The 15,113-nt window shown below is 40.7% G+C and overlaps 1 protein-coding gene across 1 annotated transcript in view; it reads left to right on the forward strand.

Annotated features, from left to right (window-relative positions):
- The first annotated feature begins 1,058 nt into the window (after positions 1–1,058).
- Positions 1,059–15,113, forward strand: part of HLF (HLF, PAR bZIP transcription factor) — a 32,418-nt gene continuing 18,363 nt past the window's right edge. Inside the window, exon 1 of the mRNA XM_019474238.1 lies at positions 1,059–1,386. Within this exon, the coding sequence (XP_019329783.1) occupies positions 1,191–1,386 (196 nt within the window). The 5' untranslated portion in view covers positions 1,059–1,190. The remainder of the gene's footprint in view (positions 1,387–15,113) is intronic.

Here is a 15,113-nt window from a genome sequence, read left to right on the forward strand (position 1 = left end):
CGGCGGCCGGCCCCCCCCCCGCGGAGCCCGGGTCCCCGCCGCAGCCTCCCCTCGGGGCGGCCAGCTGCTCCGTCCTGCCCGCCGCTTAAAAACCACCTTCCGTGAAACCTGGTCCCGTAATAACTGAAAGGCGTTTTGACAGTAGAAAGTTGCAACTTTTCTGGAGAGCTAAGGCGGTGCGGACGTAATTGCACCTTGTATTTCCAATGAATCAAATGCACATTAAAAACAAAACCCTGTGAAAGGTCTTGCAGAGCCAAGGCGTTTTGTGTCCTCAGCTTTTCCGAGTTTCACTGCAAAGGGACTCGCAGGATTTCACCGGGTTTGTTGCATGTGCTTAAAAAGAAAACGTTAAGAAGGCATGGTGGTTGGCAGAAAGCTTTATCGGTTCAGATCCTTGCAAATCTTCTAGAGAAACCAGGTGTTTCCCTTCAAAAATGTGTGTTGAAATCACTGGATATTGTAGGAATGAGTAGGAAGCATCATTTTAACTTTTTTTTTTGCTTTGCTTCTACTTTTGAATTTTTTGTTAGCTTTTCTGCACGTCAAAATACATATTCTGTCAGACTTCACCATTGTTGTAAGTTAGTAACGTTAAGAAGTGAATTTGAGGACTATTTTCCTTGTGTAAGGACTAGCAAGACGGGGACCTTAATGTAGAAGTATGACAGGATAATAAATTACGGGGATTTTAGGTTAAGACTGTGCCTTTTCAACAGAGTACAGCAACATCTTCCAGTTTGCTGTAAGTTAAATATTCACTCACTTTTAAGTCTATTGAGTACTTATTGAAGCTGACATTCAAAGCCATGCGTGCAGTGGAATTGTTAACTAAAAATAGCAGAAAATCTCAAAAACATGGTTGGATCCAGCAAAGGTGCTCAACTGGCTTGCCCTGTCAATTCTCTGCCAGAGTGAATCAAAGGAGTTATTTTTATGAAGGGAGTATTCATTTCTTACAACTGAGAGTGCAGCAGAAATAATTGAAGTAGCAGTAGCTAATATTTTAATTACTGAGCTCTTATATCTTTATTATGTGTTTTGTTTAAGCATTCGGTAAAGAAAAAGACAAAGAGAAGAAGTTAGATGATGACAGCACCGGTACCACAGTCCCTCAGTCAGCTTTCTTGGGCCCAACATTATGGGACAAGACACTGCCATACGATGGAGACACTTTCCAGTTGGAATACATGGACCTGGAAGAATTCCTCTCGGAAAATGGCATTCCACCCAGCCCAAACCAGCACGAGCACAGCCCGCACCAGTCAGGTCTCCAGCAAGCTACCTCAGCATCACCTTCTGTCATGGACCTCAGCAGCAGGGCTTCTACTTCAGTCCATCCAGGCATGGTGTCGCAGAACTGCATGCAGAGCCCAGTCAGACCAGGTAAATCAGACCTAAGAACTGCCTATGGATTTTGGCATGAGTCCTCCTCCCCAGTGTAAATAATTACTTCTCCCTGCATGGTTGACAGGCAGCTTAGAGAGAGCCAATATGATTCAAGTCACTCACACTCCAAAAAATAAAAATAATAGCTCTAGTTATTGCTAAGTTGCTCCACAGGGATTTTTGTTTAAATTGTGTAAGGAAGCTGTGGGAATTCCAAGGAAACTTGCTGATCTTCCTTTCTTCATTGATAGCCTAGCTATTAGCAAGTGAAAAGACCACAAACGGAATAGTAATGCGTAGGTGCCGTGGTGTTAAATGAACAGGGAGAAGGACCGTGAAAGAGAATATTCCTTTGGCCAATATTTGATGTGAGAACACAGGAGTGGGCAATTATTTTGAAGTTAAAACAAAGACAATGCTTCCTGTTTGAAATTTTGGCCATAATCTTATTCTCTATTGAGCAAAATAAAATTTGCCGCAGTACATGGGGCAGGAACTAAATTTTGGAACTGCATTATAATCTTGTTTAAATTAGCATAAACTGAGCGTAACCCTGACCTGAGTTGATAAATTACATCTATAGTCACCTTGAGCTGTAGGCAAAGAAAACATCGTGGACTCCAAGTTCTGATTGTAATGTATGATTCAAACACGTTTGATGTCAGTGGAAGTCTTCTATTAGTTTATTAGCACTTGAAATCATCCCTTTAGAGACACTAGTATGAATCCAGAACAACTGCTCTGGCTTGACACCAGCAAGGCTGAGGTCATGGTCAGTGGAATAGTGTCAACATGGAAGTTTGGAAAACATGGAGCTTTGCCTTTTTTTTCTTTAAAAAAAAAAAAAAGAAAGAAAAGACCAAGGGTGACTTATTTATTGTGCTCTTCTGCTCACACAAGGTTTGCTAGAGCAAAGCATGCTCTTGGGAGCAGGAAACCACTCCTCTCCCTTCTCCTTGATCGTTTGCCATGCTCAGCGTGCGAAGTCATTGTCAGAATCATCTGATAAGGAGGCAAAATAAATAAATAGAAGGACAAAAGTTGTGGAGCAGGATGAAATAGAGAAGTCTTATAAGTCTGCAACATTGCTTTCTCATTAAAAAGAAATAAAACACTCCCCCAAAACACCCCAAACCTGTCAACAGACTCCTTGGCCCCAAGTCAGAAGTGTGTGTTTAGTCGTGGATTTCACTTACTTACTTTTACTTTATACGGATTTGACTTTGTTTTGTATTTCAGTTTCAAGGCATTTCATAGTTAACTAATAACTTATAAGGGTTTCCAGAGTTAGAATATACTTGGAGTTGGCAAGAGCAGAATATAAAAACCCCTTGCTTTTTCTTAGCCGGTTTTTAAAAATAGCGTGTATATGCTACACCATTTTCTGTCGCATATGCACATGTAAAATTAAAAGCAGATAATCTGTCCTCATTCTTTTTTTCAGAGGAGCCTGATTATGAGCCAGGCTTTTAATGATCACCTGTCAGAATTTATTTGTAATCAGCTGTCCGCATGACTTTTCAACTCATTGATTTTTTTGAGTTTTTCCTGAGCCATTTACACCTCAGGGTTACAAACTTTTCTCACTAGAAACTCTCTACGCTTTTTTACTGTTGCAAAAGAAGTCATGTCTCTTGGGGTAGCATAAAACATCTAAATTTGCAGGTATTTTTTTCCCCACGCCATCTTGCCTTAAGCAATAATATAATTTTTTGGTTAAATGTGTTTTCTAAAAGGGAGCTCATTCAATTTCTTAAAATAATATTTTCTTCCCCCACCCCCCTTTACTTATGACTTAATTAACAGTAGTCTGGTTTATCATCAGGTTGTTGAACTTTTTATGTGCTGCTGTGTAAAAATCTTACTTTGACAATCTGTTTTGAAGAGAAGATCATCTTAAGAGTTTAGCATTTGAGCAAGTTTTAAAATAAGGCAGTATATATTTTAAAAAACAAATTTTTAGTAAGAGTGAAAATGAGCATTTAAGGTTGTCATAAAAGTGCCGAGGCAAATGTGCTGCTTTGAAATAGGAAAGATAGTCTGGAGGTAAATGTTAAAATCATTATAATGGAGCCTTTTGGTTAATATATCTTAAGACTTTTAAAATACTTTTTTCTTTAAACTGTCACATGAAGAAAGGTTTCTTTAATTGGTGTGAGCTACCATTCCAGTATGCATGGCTGTTGTGATTTGTGTTATTGTAATAACCCCAAGAACAAATAGTACAATTTCAATAAAAATTAATTCCATGTGATCTTATTATTTTTAGGAAAGCTGAATTTTTTAGGTGATAGTAATTCTCCTAAAAATATTTCGTTGTTGTGTCTTCTGAATTTTGTCTTGCAATGGAAGCCTGTTTGAGCGTGTAGACTCTGGCTGAAGGCAGGGTCAAATCCCGTACTGCTTATGTCCCTACTTTAAATGGCTCCGCAGCATTAGCATCAGCCTATCATGCCCGGCTGGTCAAAACTCCTGTACCTGCATGTACTGTGTACGGGGGAGGATGTACACGTGCATGTGGAACACCGAATGGGACTCACGTATGTACGTGGTGTATCTCGGACGTAGAGGGTCTATAGAAGAGTGGCATAAGGAGATTTAATTTTGCATGTGTGTTGAAATACAAGCCTTATCTGTCTTTAGAAGATAATGGTATTGCCCAAATATGTATTTTATACCATCTCTGGAAGAGATCTGGAAATCTGCATCAGCATTCACTGAGGAGTGTCATCAGGCTCAGCAAAGCTGAGCTGACCCTGTTGGTAAACGTGAGATTACAAAATCCTCACTGACTTTTTTTTTTCCTTAAAAGTAAAAAAATAACAACAACAACAAAAAGTTTCCTTATAGGTTTAACTTAGTTCTGTATTTCCAGCTTGGATTGTCTGGCTGATGGAAAAATGTTTAGGCTCACCAGTTCATCATCTGTTCTCTGGACTATAGCAAAGAATAAAGCAAGCACCTGCTTTCCCATAAATTCCTGTTCGGGGAATGTACGTATAGCAAATACCGTTTCTCTTTTTGAAGAAGAGGGACACAGGGTAATGGCTGTTGCAAGATTGAAATCTGATCTATTTCTTTTTCACAGTACCAATTCTGTTAATAAAAAATAGTATTTTGATTTATTTTAGTATTGCAGACCACTGTTCATTGTAATGTGTAGACGCATTTGAAACTTCTTTTCTCTCCCTGTATTGGATGCTGGTTAGTTGGTTGAAATCCATAGTCTCCCTCAGAAAAACAGGTTTTATAAAGCTAGCTTTTAAAGTAACCTGTTACTGCAAACGCATTTTCTTGGTTCTTAATCTGTTGCAGACCTTGTGTTGTCTTCTGCCATGTTTTTGGTGGAACATAAATCTCCAGTTAACTGCAGAGTCCTTTAAGGGAATTGGGAGTATTTGTAGCTGTTTGTATGTAAAGGGAAGTTCGTATTTTGCAGGTAACTAGTTGGTGGTTGCTTTTACCTGGCTCGTTTCCCTGTGTAGCCCTTATTTGGGTGAATGGGGCAGCTACTGTAAAGGGTTTGAACGGAGTGAATTAGAGTTCAGAAGCATCAGCTAAGTCTGGTGGAAGATCCTAATTAGAAGGTTTTGGGGATTTTGTGGTTCAGATCCAAATTTTCTGTTTGCCACCAGAGCTTTGGATGTAGGGCTATGTCACGGGGATGCTGCTGACACAGTGATATCCCATGTTTTGTTACTTCCCTGCTCCTTAAGGAGGATAGGGCTGTCGGAGGCTTTGAAAAAACTCCCTCATTCTTTGCGTTCCTGTGACAGTGGTTTCAGTCTGTGTTGCCTGGACGGCTGGGTGTCTTAGGCTACTTGCAAAGGATCTGCCAAAGATTATTTAAGGAAAGAAAAAAAGAAAAGCAAGCTTTGTAATCTGCTGTGGAAATACACATATGTGCAATATCTGCAAGTCTTCACTTTCAGTTAAAAAAAAAAAAAAGATTTAGGGGTACATTAATCAAAAAGCTGAAAACTGTTTCCATGCGAAGTGTACTTACACCTCCCACCCCCCCAAGAACACAAAGATTTTATTAAACGCCATGTTTTATTTATTCAGCCGAGATACTTCATCTAGAGCGCAGTATCCATTACCTTTTACTTCTTACATAGATACTGAACTGTAATGATTGACACAGGGCGTGATTGGGTGCTTTTCGGCATTTTTCTGTTAACTTTTGTTTGTGATAGGCACAGCAGCCAGCTGGGAGAGGTTTGTTCTTGCTCCATCCAGCCTCTCAACTGCATACTGGGGATGATTTGGTGAAGGGGGCAGCCCGCAAAAGGGTGTGTGTGCAACACTCCCTTTATTGCAGTCTTCCTTCCCCTGTGTTTCTTAATGTGACCTCCTCTTCCAGCACAGCCTTTGTAGCGTGAAGGGCAGCATTCCCAGCAGCCAACTTCTATGTGGAATCCTCTCCTAAGCTTTAGTCATTGTTTACAAGCAGTTACTAGGTGTTGCATGAGCCACAGCGTGAGCCCCCTCTCTTAGAGTCGAAGGACTCTACCTCCAGCACCAAGAGGAGCTGGGAATTTCCTGACCTTTGTTCTCCCACGTGACAACATGGGAATGACCAGCTAAACCACCAGGCAGGCTGGTGCCGAGAGCTGCTCTTCACATTGACTCTCACGTGAGGCTCTGGATGGCTGTTGCCTGCATGACCATGTGCTTTAGGCACGTGGCAGTCCCCTGTGCAGCCTGCTCAGCATGGCTTTTGCTAGAGCAGCAGGCACGCACGCACGCCTGTGTGCTCCTGCCATTACCAGCCGATGACGAAATTGCAGTGAAATGGAAAAGCTTTGCTCCGGACTACCACGGCAAGGGAAATGCAATATGCAGCCAAGCCTCACAAAACTGCTTTCTGGATCAAAGGAAGATGCAAAATATATTCAGGCAAATATTAAAAATAGCCTGTCACATGATAACAGGGGAAAAAAGTGCTGAACGCACAAGCCGTGTTAATGCTAGAAGCAAGAACACTGTGTCTTCTTCAAGAGATCTAATTTTAATATTCACTGTTAACTCTTGATTATTGGTTAAATAATTGCTTGACTGCATGAAAGAACGTGAAGTTGATTTGGAGTTCAAACAGTAAACAGCATGAAACGTCTTTGGTTTTATGCGATACTTTTAAAATGTACCTGGCCTGACTCTTCAGTTCTCATCGGGAATAGTGCTTTCACACAGATAGAGCTACTTAGGCAAGTAAGGGCTATGCAGTGTTAGGAAGAGGATACACAGAGGCAACAAGTAGGGGAGTTTTGTCCCCTTAGAAAGACATTTCAAGGATATCTGAGTGTCAAACTTGTTGCAATTACCTAGAAAAAGTATAGTGTCTTTCTTGGAGCCTTGCTTCCCGTCTCAAAGTGTATTGGAGAATGTTTGATTGAATGATTCTCTAGTGCGGTGATTTGATTTTTAAGAAGCGAGTACACCCTGAAGTCTTTCATAAAACAATATGTTATAGTTAAGAGAGAAGAGCTCATCAGGAGATGTATACGAAGAAGACATTGATATTATCTGATTAGATGCAGGTACTAGGAAACATATTAAATTGTTTCAATCTCTATATATTTACATGACAGCAGATTGGCAATTGTGGAAGCCAGATTCTGCCCAATTAATCTCAGCAATAAGTACTTTACTCCTCATGTGGTCTTACTGATTTCAGTATTGCTCAGCAGGAGAGCAGCTTGTTGACTACTCTCCTTCATCAACGCCTAGGTGGAGCAGCAAAATGTCACCATTCACTCTCTTGTCATTCATCTTTCTGGATTTTTTTTTTTTTAAAGGGGGGGTAACGGTTCTCGGTGCACCAGTGGAGTTTTCTCAGGATGAAAGGACATACTTGTCGTCGGTAAAGAGGGCTTTAGAGCATTATGAAATCAGAAGCTTGGTTGGCTGGCAGTACACTATGGAGCTATTTAGTATTTGTATCACACAAACATGATCATAAGTTTCCTTTTTTTTGAAGTCTCACTTTCATAACAAATAAAATATATTTTCAGTATTTTGTCTGAATTCCACAGAAGACTGGGATCATCAGACGAGTATTTCAACTAAGTTATATTCAAGAAAAACTGTGGTTTGATCTATTCTACATTAAGTAGATAATGAAAGCTCTGAAAAAGAACATTTACTTAAATCTCGAATCTACTCCATTTAATGGAGTAAGTTACACAGAATGAGTTAGTATAGAAAATTAACATAAAATGCATGACTGTCAAAATGAATGCATGAGAAACAGATTTTGTAGCTTGTTGCCTTTTTTTTTTTAATGAACAAATGGCATTTAAGAATCTGTCTATTTATCACAAAACTGAATTTGGTCCTGAGAGCTTCAGAGCTAATGTAGGGAGAGCTAACACAGGTAGGTAAGGCAGCATGTGTTGCAACATTTCTTTTTTTTTTCTTTTTTTCTTTTCTGCTAGGGCTCTTCATAGCACTTCAGCTTTGCATAACTGAGGTGCTATCCATCAGGTTTTAAATGAATACAAGTTATTGTTCAACCTCTCACACTTCTGACATGCTTGAAGCTGTGGTACAGTTATCCTTCCCTGTCCCATTCTCTGAGCTAAATCTTGCCAGGGCTAGATTTGGCCCAGATTTTCATTGTACGCCATCCAACACCATTGCTTAGCTTCTCTGATATGGCATGCTCTTGCTTCAGGGTTCTCTGCTTCACTTTGAGAGAAACAGCTTTAGCTCTTCATCTTACTGGTAGTATTCTCTTGTTCGTATTATTTGCCATTTAATGAAAACAGGCATTGAGGATCTTAGAATCATGGAATAGTTTGGGTTGGAAGGGACATCTTCAACTAGAGCAGGTTGCTCAGAGCCCCGTCCAACCTGACCCTGCATGTTTCCAGGGAGGGGGCATCCACCACCTCTCTGGGCAGCCTGGTCCAGTGTTTCACCACCCTCAGCGTAAAAACTGTCTTCCTTATATCTAGTCTAAATCCACAACCTGACCCTGCATGTTTCCAGGGAGGGGGCATCCACCACCTCTCTGGGCAGCCTGGTCCAGTGTTTCACCACCCTCAGCATAAAAACTTTTTTCCTTATATCTAGTCTAAATCTACCCTCTTTTAGTTTAAAACCATTCCTCCTTGTCCCGTCTCAATGGGCTCTGCTAAAAAGTTTGTTGTGAAGCTCTGTGCTTGTGTTTTGATGTATGGCTGTTTGCAGGAGGAAATAAAAAATCCAAATTGTGTTAGGGTCCTAGAAAACTCAGGTCCTTATTAACTGGAACACAAATCTAGATTATTACTGAAACAAAACTTGACAGGGACCCACAGATCGATGTATTAGCATGCATTTACTACAAGCAGAAGCCGGAGTGAACTATAGCAATAACTCATCTGTAACAAACTGTCATCCTTCCATATGTAGGTGTATAAGCAGAGAGGCAAAAATACATAGTTTGGCAAAGATTTGTTGAGGATGGAGAATTGTTTAAAAAAAAAAAAAAGTGTTCTTTTCCAATTAGCCTTAGGGAGCACAGCTTGCTATAAATTCTTTGTTCTGGAACATGGCTGTGGACAATAGGTCAAAGTTTAAGTAATTCATTACAGAACTGGTTGGTACTCTTGAATTTAATAAACAAATGAATGAACAGGGTTCTCTGTCCATAGCAAGATCCATTACTTTGTGTGGCAATGGTTGGTTCTTAAAACTTTTTTTCAATCACTTGCAAGGTTCCCCACTTACAGCAATGTCCACATACAAGAATTAAGTATTTGAGGTGACCTGGTAACTTCGCAATCATGATACAGATGAAAGCATTCAAAACAGAAATTAAATGCGGTCCCACTAGTAACTGTGCTTATAACTTGAGATTCTAAGGAGATGAGGAAGGAAACTGTAGACTGCATTTTGAAAAACTGAAGGAACAATAGTGTGAAACTTGTAAACACAAAATAATTCCTGCAGAACTCCGTTTGACGGAGCAATCGATATTTTTAGCACAGCGAGATTACTGAAATAATGGCACTAAACCTTCTTGTGGAAGAGTATATTACTCAAGGCTGCAGAATATTAAACACAGGCTCAAAGCGAGAGGGCTGCATTGAAACGAAGGAGGTAACTTAAAACAGTTCAGTAATTTTTACAAACTCCCCATTTCAACATTTGGAAATGAGTCCTACTCCGGCCAGAAGTCTACTTGAAAAACAGCTGTGTGCTTAGCTTCTAATGCTTAGTAAGTAGGAACTAAGCACTCAGAAACAAACCCTGTTCCTCATCACAACAGAGAGGGTTAAACTGACTTAATTTGAAGGACCCTGCAGCAATCAGACATACCACTGTTCCCTCTTTTATTGTGCTGCATAGTGGAAATATAGATGTTACTGACATCTGTAATCCCTGCAGCTGCGGCCCCTCGTTGCAGCGTGGGGCATTTGGCCGTTTTATGTATGTAACTCTTGCAGCTCTGTTTCATGCTGTGATAGATGAGCATTGGGGTATTTTTTTTTTTGCCTGGTTTGCTATGAAAACAAACCATATCCAGTCATGCTAGGTATGTGTGGCCTCTTGCGTGTTCCTGCTTCATGATTTTTGAGTGTATTGGCTGATTTTAACCAAATGTGGCAAGAAAGTTGTGATTCTGAAGGAATAATTACATTCCTAAAACTTCATGAAAATAGATGAGTGGATAGGAAAGGAATATGTTACTGAGCAGGAAGAGCTGTAATGTAAATGTGCGTTTTCTACATCAGAGAATTTACATAAGACCTTTAAAATGCCTGATCTGTGTGAAATGCTTCTGGGAAAGCTGACACCTTTTTAGACACCATGAGATGTCAATTCACTTTGAGAAATGAATCTGCAAGAAACCAGGTTTAATTGGTTTAATGTGTGTTGGGGGGGTCACAAACTTTTTTCCACCATTAGTCTTTTAAAATCCTCACCTCCTGGAGTCTTGTGATTATATGAGACTCCAAGGTTTCGTTTAAAAAGACAAGTTAGAAAACGAGCTATAAGGTTTGTAGGCAAGATCTTGAATGCACCGAACCCAGGCAATGGAACGATCTTGATCCTCTCCAAAGTCGAGCACAATTACTTTACCTAAAAATTCTCTGAACTTTTACTCAACCTTGCTATATCCTGTTCCTTTTGTGCCGCAGAAGCAACCCAGCTCCGCTGCCCTGATTGAAACTACCTTGCAGTCAGCCAACTTCAAATTTGAGGCCTGTTATCTTATCACAATTATTGCAGTATCACATACGGGCAGGTGTCCAAGTGACCTTGTGTATGCGTCTTGTCATTCATTCTTCACAGCGAGTTTCAGCCGGGGCGCTGCGCACAAAGCTGCCTTTTACAGCTCGCTCTCATTGGCGTAACTTTCCACTCTGCCACCGGAGTCTGGGGTGGAGGTAGGTTAGAAGTGAATGAGAAGGAAGGGACGGTGAGAGTGGGCTAAAAATGTTGAGGGATCAAAGAGGAAAAGTAGGTCGTGGCAGGGTATGTGTGTTGGGAGGAGGAACAGGGGGAGCACAAACTAGGGGAAGATTTGTTTTCCTATTGGCTTTTCAAAGTTGTGCAATTTAAGAATTGGATTAACCTGATATGACTTTGTTTTTCTGCCAGATTAGATATGTTGAGTTTCTTGGCATTGTGAATTGTACAGTACATTGTGTGCTGTAAATATGGGTGTGTCGGGATAAAGCTGTAATGACACAACACGCTCGCAGTATAATGCAGCGCGGCTGGGTGGACTCCCCTGCTCCCTTAGTGTCCCGTTCCCTCTACCCCTGAACGCACATACTTGTTAGGGCATTTAGAAATTTGTTAGAACCTCTCTACCTTCCTATGTTTTGTTTCCAGCACAGCATCAAGACATTTTGATAACCTTTGTGGCAAGGTACCTCTTATCTGAGGCCCGAAAGCCTGTTCGGTCTGGCGGTGGCATACGCTGTATGAAGTGTCTTTTTAAAAAAAACAACCTGTATGAAATGACGAAAAGACACTTGAGTTTTTTCCTGCTTTCTCAGGGTTAAGTTGAAGAAAGTTTACTGGGAAATGTTGCCATTTTTTTTCTTTTTGCTTTGCTTTTTTTTTTTTTTTTGACTGTGTCTAAGACACTGCCTTGAGCTTAACTTTGGAAGAGTAAAAAATCAGATACAGATCTGAAATAACTGCAAGTGCTGAGCTCGCTGCTGTTTGAAGTACACCATAGCAGCATATGGATGTCAAAGTAAAATTTTCACAGCAGCATATATTTGCTCAATGGGGTTTTTTTTGTGTTATATACATCCTGAGATAATTTAATTTGGTGTATCCATTTTATATGCTGGGCTAGCCCCATGGAGTAGCCCAATTCTCTTTGCTTACTGCAGTGAGGGTGGAGTAATGAGCGACTGTAACTAGGTAGCTAAAGAAAGGTGGCCAGAATCAAAGCCCTGTTGAGCTGGGTGATCACTGAAGACTAGTGAAGAGTGTGCAGACTTTGGAGAGTGAAATTAAGAATACCTTAGGGCACCTTTGTTTAATTCCCACTCTCAATTTCCAGACTTCTCCAGGGACCACATCTACCCAAGCAGGTTAGTCACAAGGGACTGACCATAATATGGCCTTTGTCACCAACTGTCTAAGGGCCTGCTGCCCTCTGTATCAATACATCTACATTGAAAAATGAGGAATTAATTCCCCTGCCTGTAGTGAAGATTATTTTTCTTCGAAGAGCGTAAATAACAGATAAGGTTAATAAGTCAGATATCAAGATGGTGTCATGTTCCTTAGCCATATGTTGAGCCTTACTCAAATTCACATAAGCAAAAAAAATGGGGCTTGCTCATTAGATGAAGGTTTTTCTGAAGTGGTAGTAGTCTGGTGATTGAGCCATTTTTTGAGAGTAACACAAATTGAGTAAAACGGAGCGGGAGGTTGACCTTGTGAACACCTGCATCACTCAACTTAAATGAGAGAATTAGGAAAGAGTGCGGCATATTTAAAGTTAACCTGCACATCCACCTTTTGAGGAGGTTAAACCACAAGCCTTCAGTCACAAATACTGGACAGCTGCGGTTGGGTGTCTACTTGAAACACCTTAGCTGTTGGTGTCTTGGCACTTAAAAAATCAGGGCATGGATTGTCCAGACTCCGAGACCTGACGTTCGTGCATCCATAATCACGTGGCCACTCTCAGAAAGGCTGATCTTTCTGTTGGACTGGACTCATCACCAGGTTTAAGAAACACTTTTCCAAACTCTCTTACCTGTTCAATTTTCCCAGTGCGACATGGTTGAAGTCATTGCTGAAGATTGTGGTAGTCTCTGTCTGGAAGCTGTTCTGAACACGTGAAAAGAAATCATTAACCAAATAGAAGGAAAGAACTGGAGGTGTAATTGTCAACTCGTGTGTGTCTCTGATTTCACCAGCTGCTGCACGTGTCTGGGTTATCAATTTATTTCTGTTAGAAAGTAAACAAATCTCACTTTTATTATATACTCTCATGACTGTTTCATCTGAGTTGCTCTTATCTGTAGCAGGGATGTACTACTGAGGTCTTGTGTTTGGAGGCTTTTTTTTCTGCTTCCATATGTAACATGCTCTCACAAGTCACGTGTACCTCTGATGCTGGCCAGGGATGCTGTTTATCTCTTCCTAAGTCAGTTATTTAAAAATATTATTATCACTACTATCAAAATATCATCGGGGCAGCTTTTATCCCGTTAGACCCTACATGTTTTTCGGATTGAATCCTTTGGGCAAATTCTGTCTCGCTTCATGAATGTTTCTCTGTGTTCAGTAGTGCTACTTGGTGGCTATTTAAGTAGCGTCAGCAAAATCTGAGCTATAGGGGATGTATACCACCATCAGAGTCATACCCTTCCTGTACTGGGCCACATCCTGAGAGGCCTAAGTACCTCTAACTCTCCTGAATATGGAATTTGAAGTAGTTCAGCATTTTGCATTTTTGAGCCACTGATGGGAAGCTCTCATAATCCATGAAGAATTTGCAGTGCCTTTTCCGAATCAGGTTCTTTCAGGGTCTGCATCCTTGAAGGAGCTGATGGTGTGTAACTCCTATTGAAATCCAGGTGAATTCCCGGTGCTCAGCACCCTTTGCTGAATATGCTCAGCCCTACAAGCCCAGTTAACACCTTGTTAAAATACAGCACTGGCAACACTAGCGTTTAAGCAAACCCCTTAAGTAATTTTTTTGCTGCCCTTCAGTTTATAGCCCGTGGCCTGTTGTTTCCCACTTTCTCACGTTTTCCCAAAGCCGCTGGTGTGTACAGTCTGAAGATCACATTTAACCAACACAAGGAAATCAGCTTGGCCCGACGGGCTTCTTTATCACGTGGCTGAGAATGTGTTCACTCTGTTCTGCCAGACTGTGGCTAGCTGAGCAAAATACAGTGAAGCTCTGGGCTTCTGGCCAAGCTTTTATTTCAGTTTGGAGCTTACAGCCACATATTTGCTGTTTGGCAGGACATCCACTGGGGTATATTTGGATAGTAATCTAGCATTGTTTTGCTGCTTTTTTCTTCTTTTTTTTTTTTTTTTAAATGCACACAGATAGTATAATCCCAACACTTACTTTGGCCAGTCTATACAAGATTTCTCAGTGTGCACCGTTATGTATGTGCACTCAGAACTTGTAGCCATGACCTTTGATAAATATAAGTCAAAGCAATTAACTTTCTTTTATCGAAAAATTCTGGATCCTACTCTTTGCCCCCTATGTGCCGATAACAGAGCTATGTTGTTACTCTTTCCAAGATCAAAAGCTTCACTAGGGTTTGATTGAAGTCCAATTATGGAAGGAAGTAGCTGTGCTGGAGCTCTGAAAATAGCAATAATTGTTAAAATAATAAAGTGTGTCCTTGTGTGTCTTTATAATCTTTAAAACTTCTTTTGGGGGGAAGGGGGTGGCTTTCCTCTAGTTTTAAAATGAAAATATTAGCAAATGTCTTGGGAAAATAGGAGCGTGCTGTTAGAAGAACAAGTATCCCTCTCTGGATTTCTTATTTCAGTTTTATTCTCCACCCCAAGCTTGCCTTCCTCTGAAGCTGTTTGCATGCAGCCTGACTCATGCAGGAAAATAAAGCTGGATTTGATTTTTAACTGTATGGGAGGCTTTGGGTTTGGGGGGATAAAGGCTTTATGATGCAAACTTATTTATTCCTCTGTGAAACGAAAATGGGCTTTTCAAAATACAGCGTGTTTTGGAAAGTTGGCTCTGGGTTTGAAACCCCAACATCTCTGAGGGCACCCTTGTATGAAAAAATAGTACAAAAAGACATAATGCTTGGGGAGGGGGTACAAAACATGATTGCAAGCAGTAGTGTTTGAGGAGCAGTTCCTGTTATTTTATGAAGGGACATTCTCTTGAAATGTGGGGTTTGTTTTATATGGACAGTACTGAGCCTGGACGTCTGTTTTTACGGTAACTTTATCAGACACTTCAAGCTGTGTCTGAGCAGATCAATACTGGCAAAAGCTGAAATACTTTTCCCCAAATCTGTACATTGTTCTTTAGGATATAAATTTACAATTGCCTCTCTTAGTCTCTCCTGCATCCTCAGAGAGAAGAGAACCTGGGAGAAAGAGCCCCGTGGTGAGGCTCCCGGCTGGTATCGACTGACAGAGCTTCAGGAAGGGAGAGCTTGGTTCTTGATGTTAAAACTCAGCATGTATAAATGCCCATTTATCATTTGCAGTGTTTAGTTGATTGAAACATCAAGGTGAATAAATGGAAATGAAGATGATAA

Source organism: Aptenodytes forsteri, unplaced genomic scaffold, assembly GCF_000699145.1.
Source record: "Aptenodytes forsteri isolate BGI_AS27 unplaced genomic scaffold, ASM69914v1 Scaffold153, whole genome shotgun sequence".
Taxonomy (NCBI): Eukaryota; Metazoa; Chordata; class Aves; order Sphenisciformes; family Spheniscidae; genus Aptenodytes; species Aptenodytes forsteri.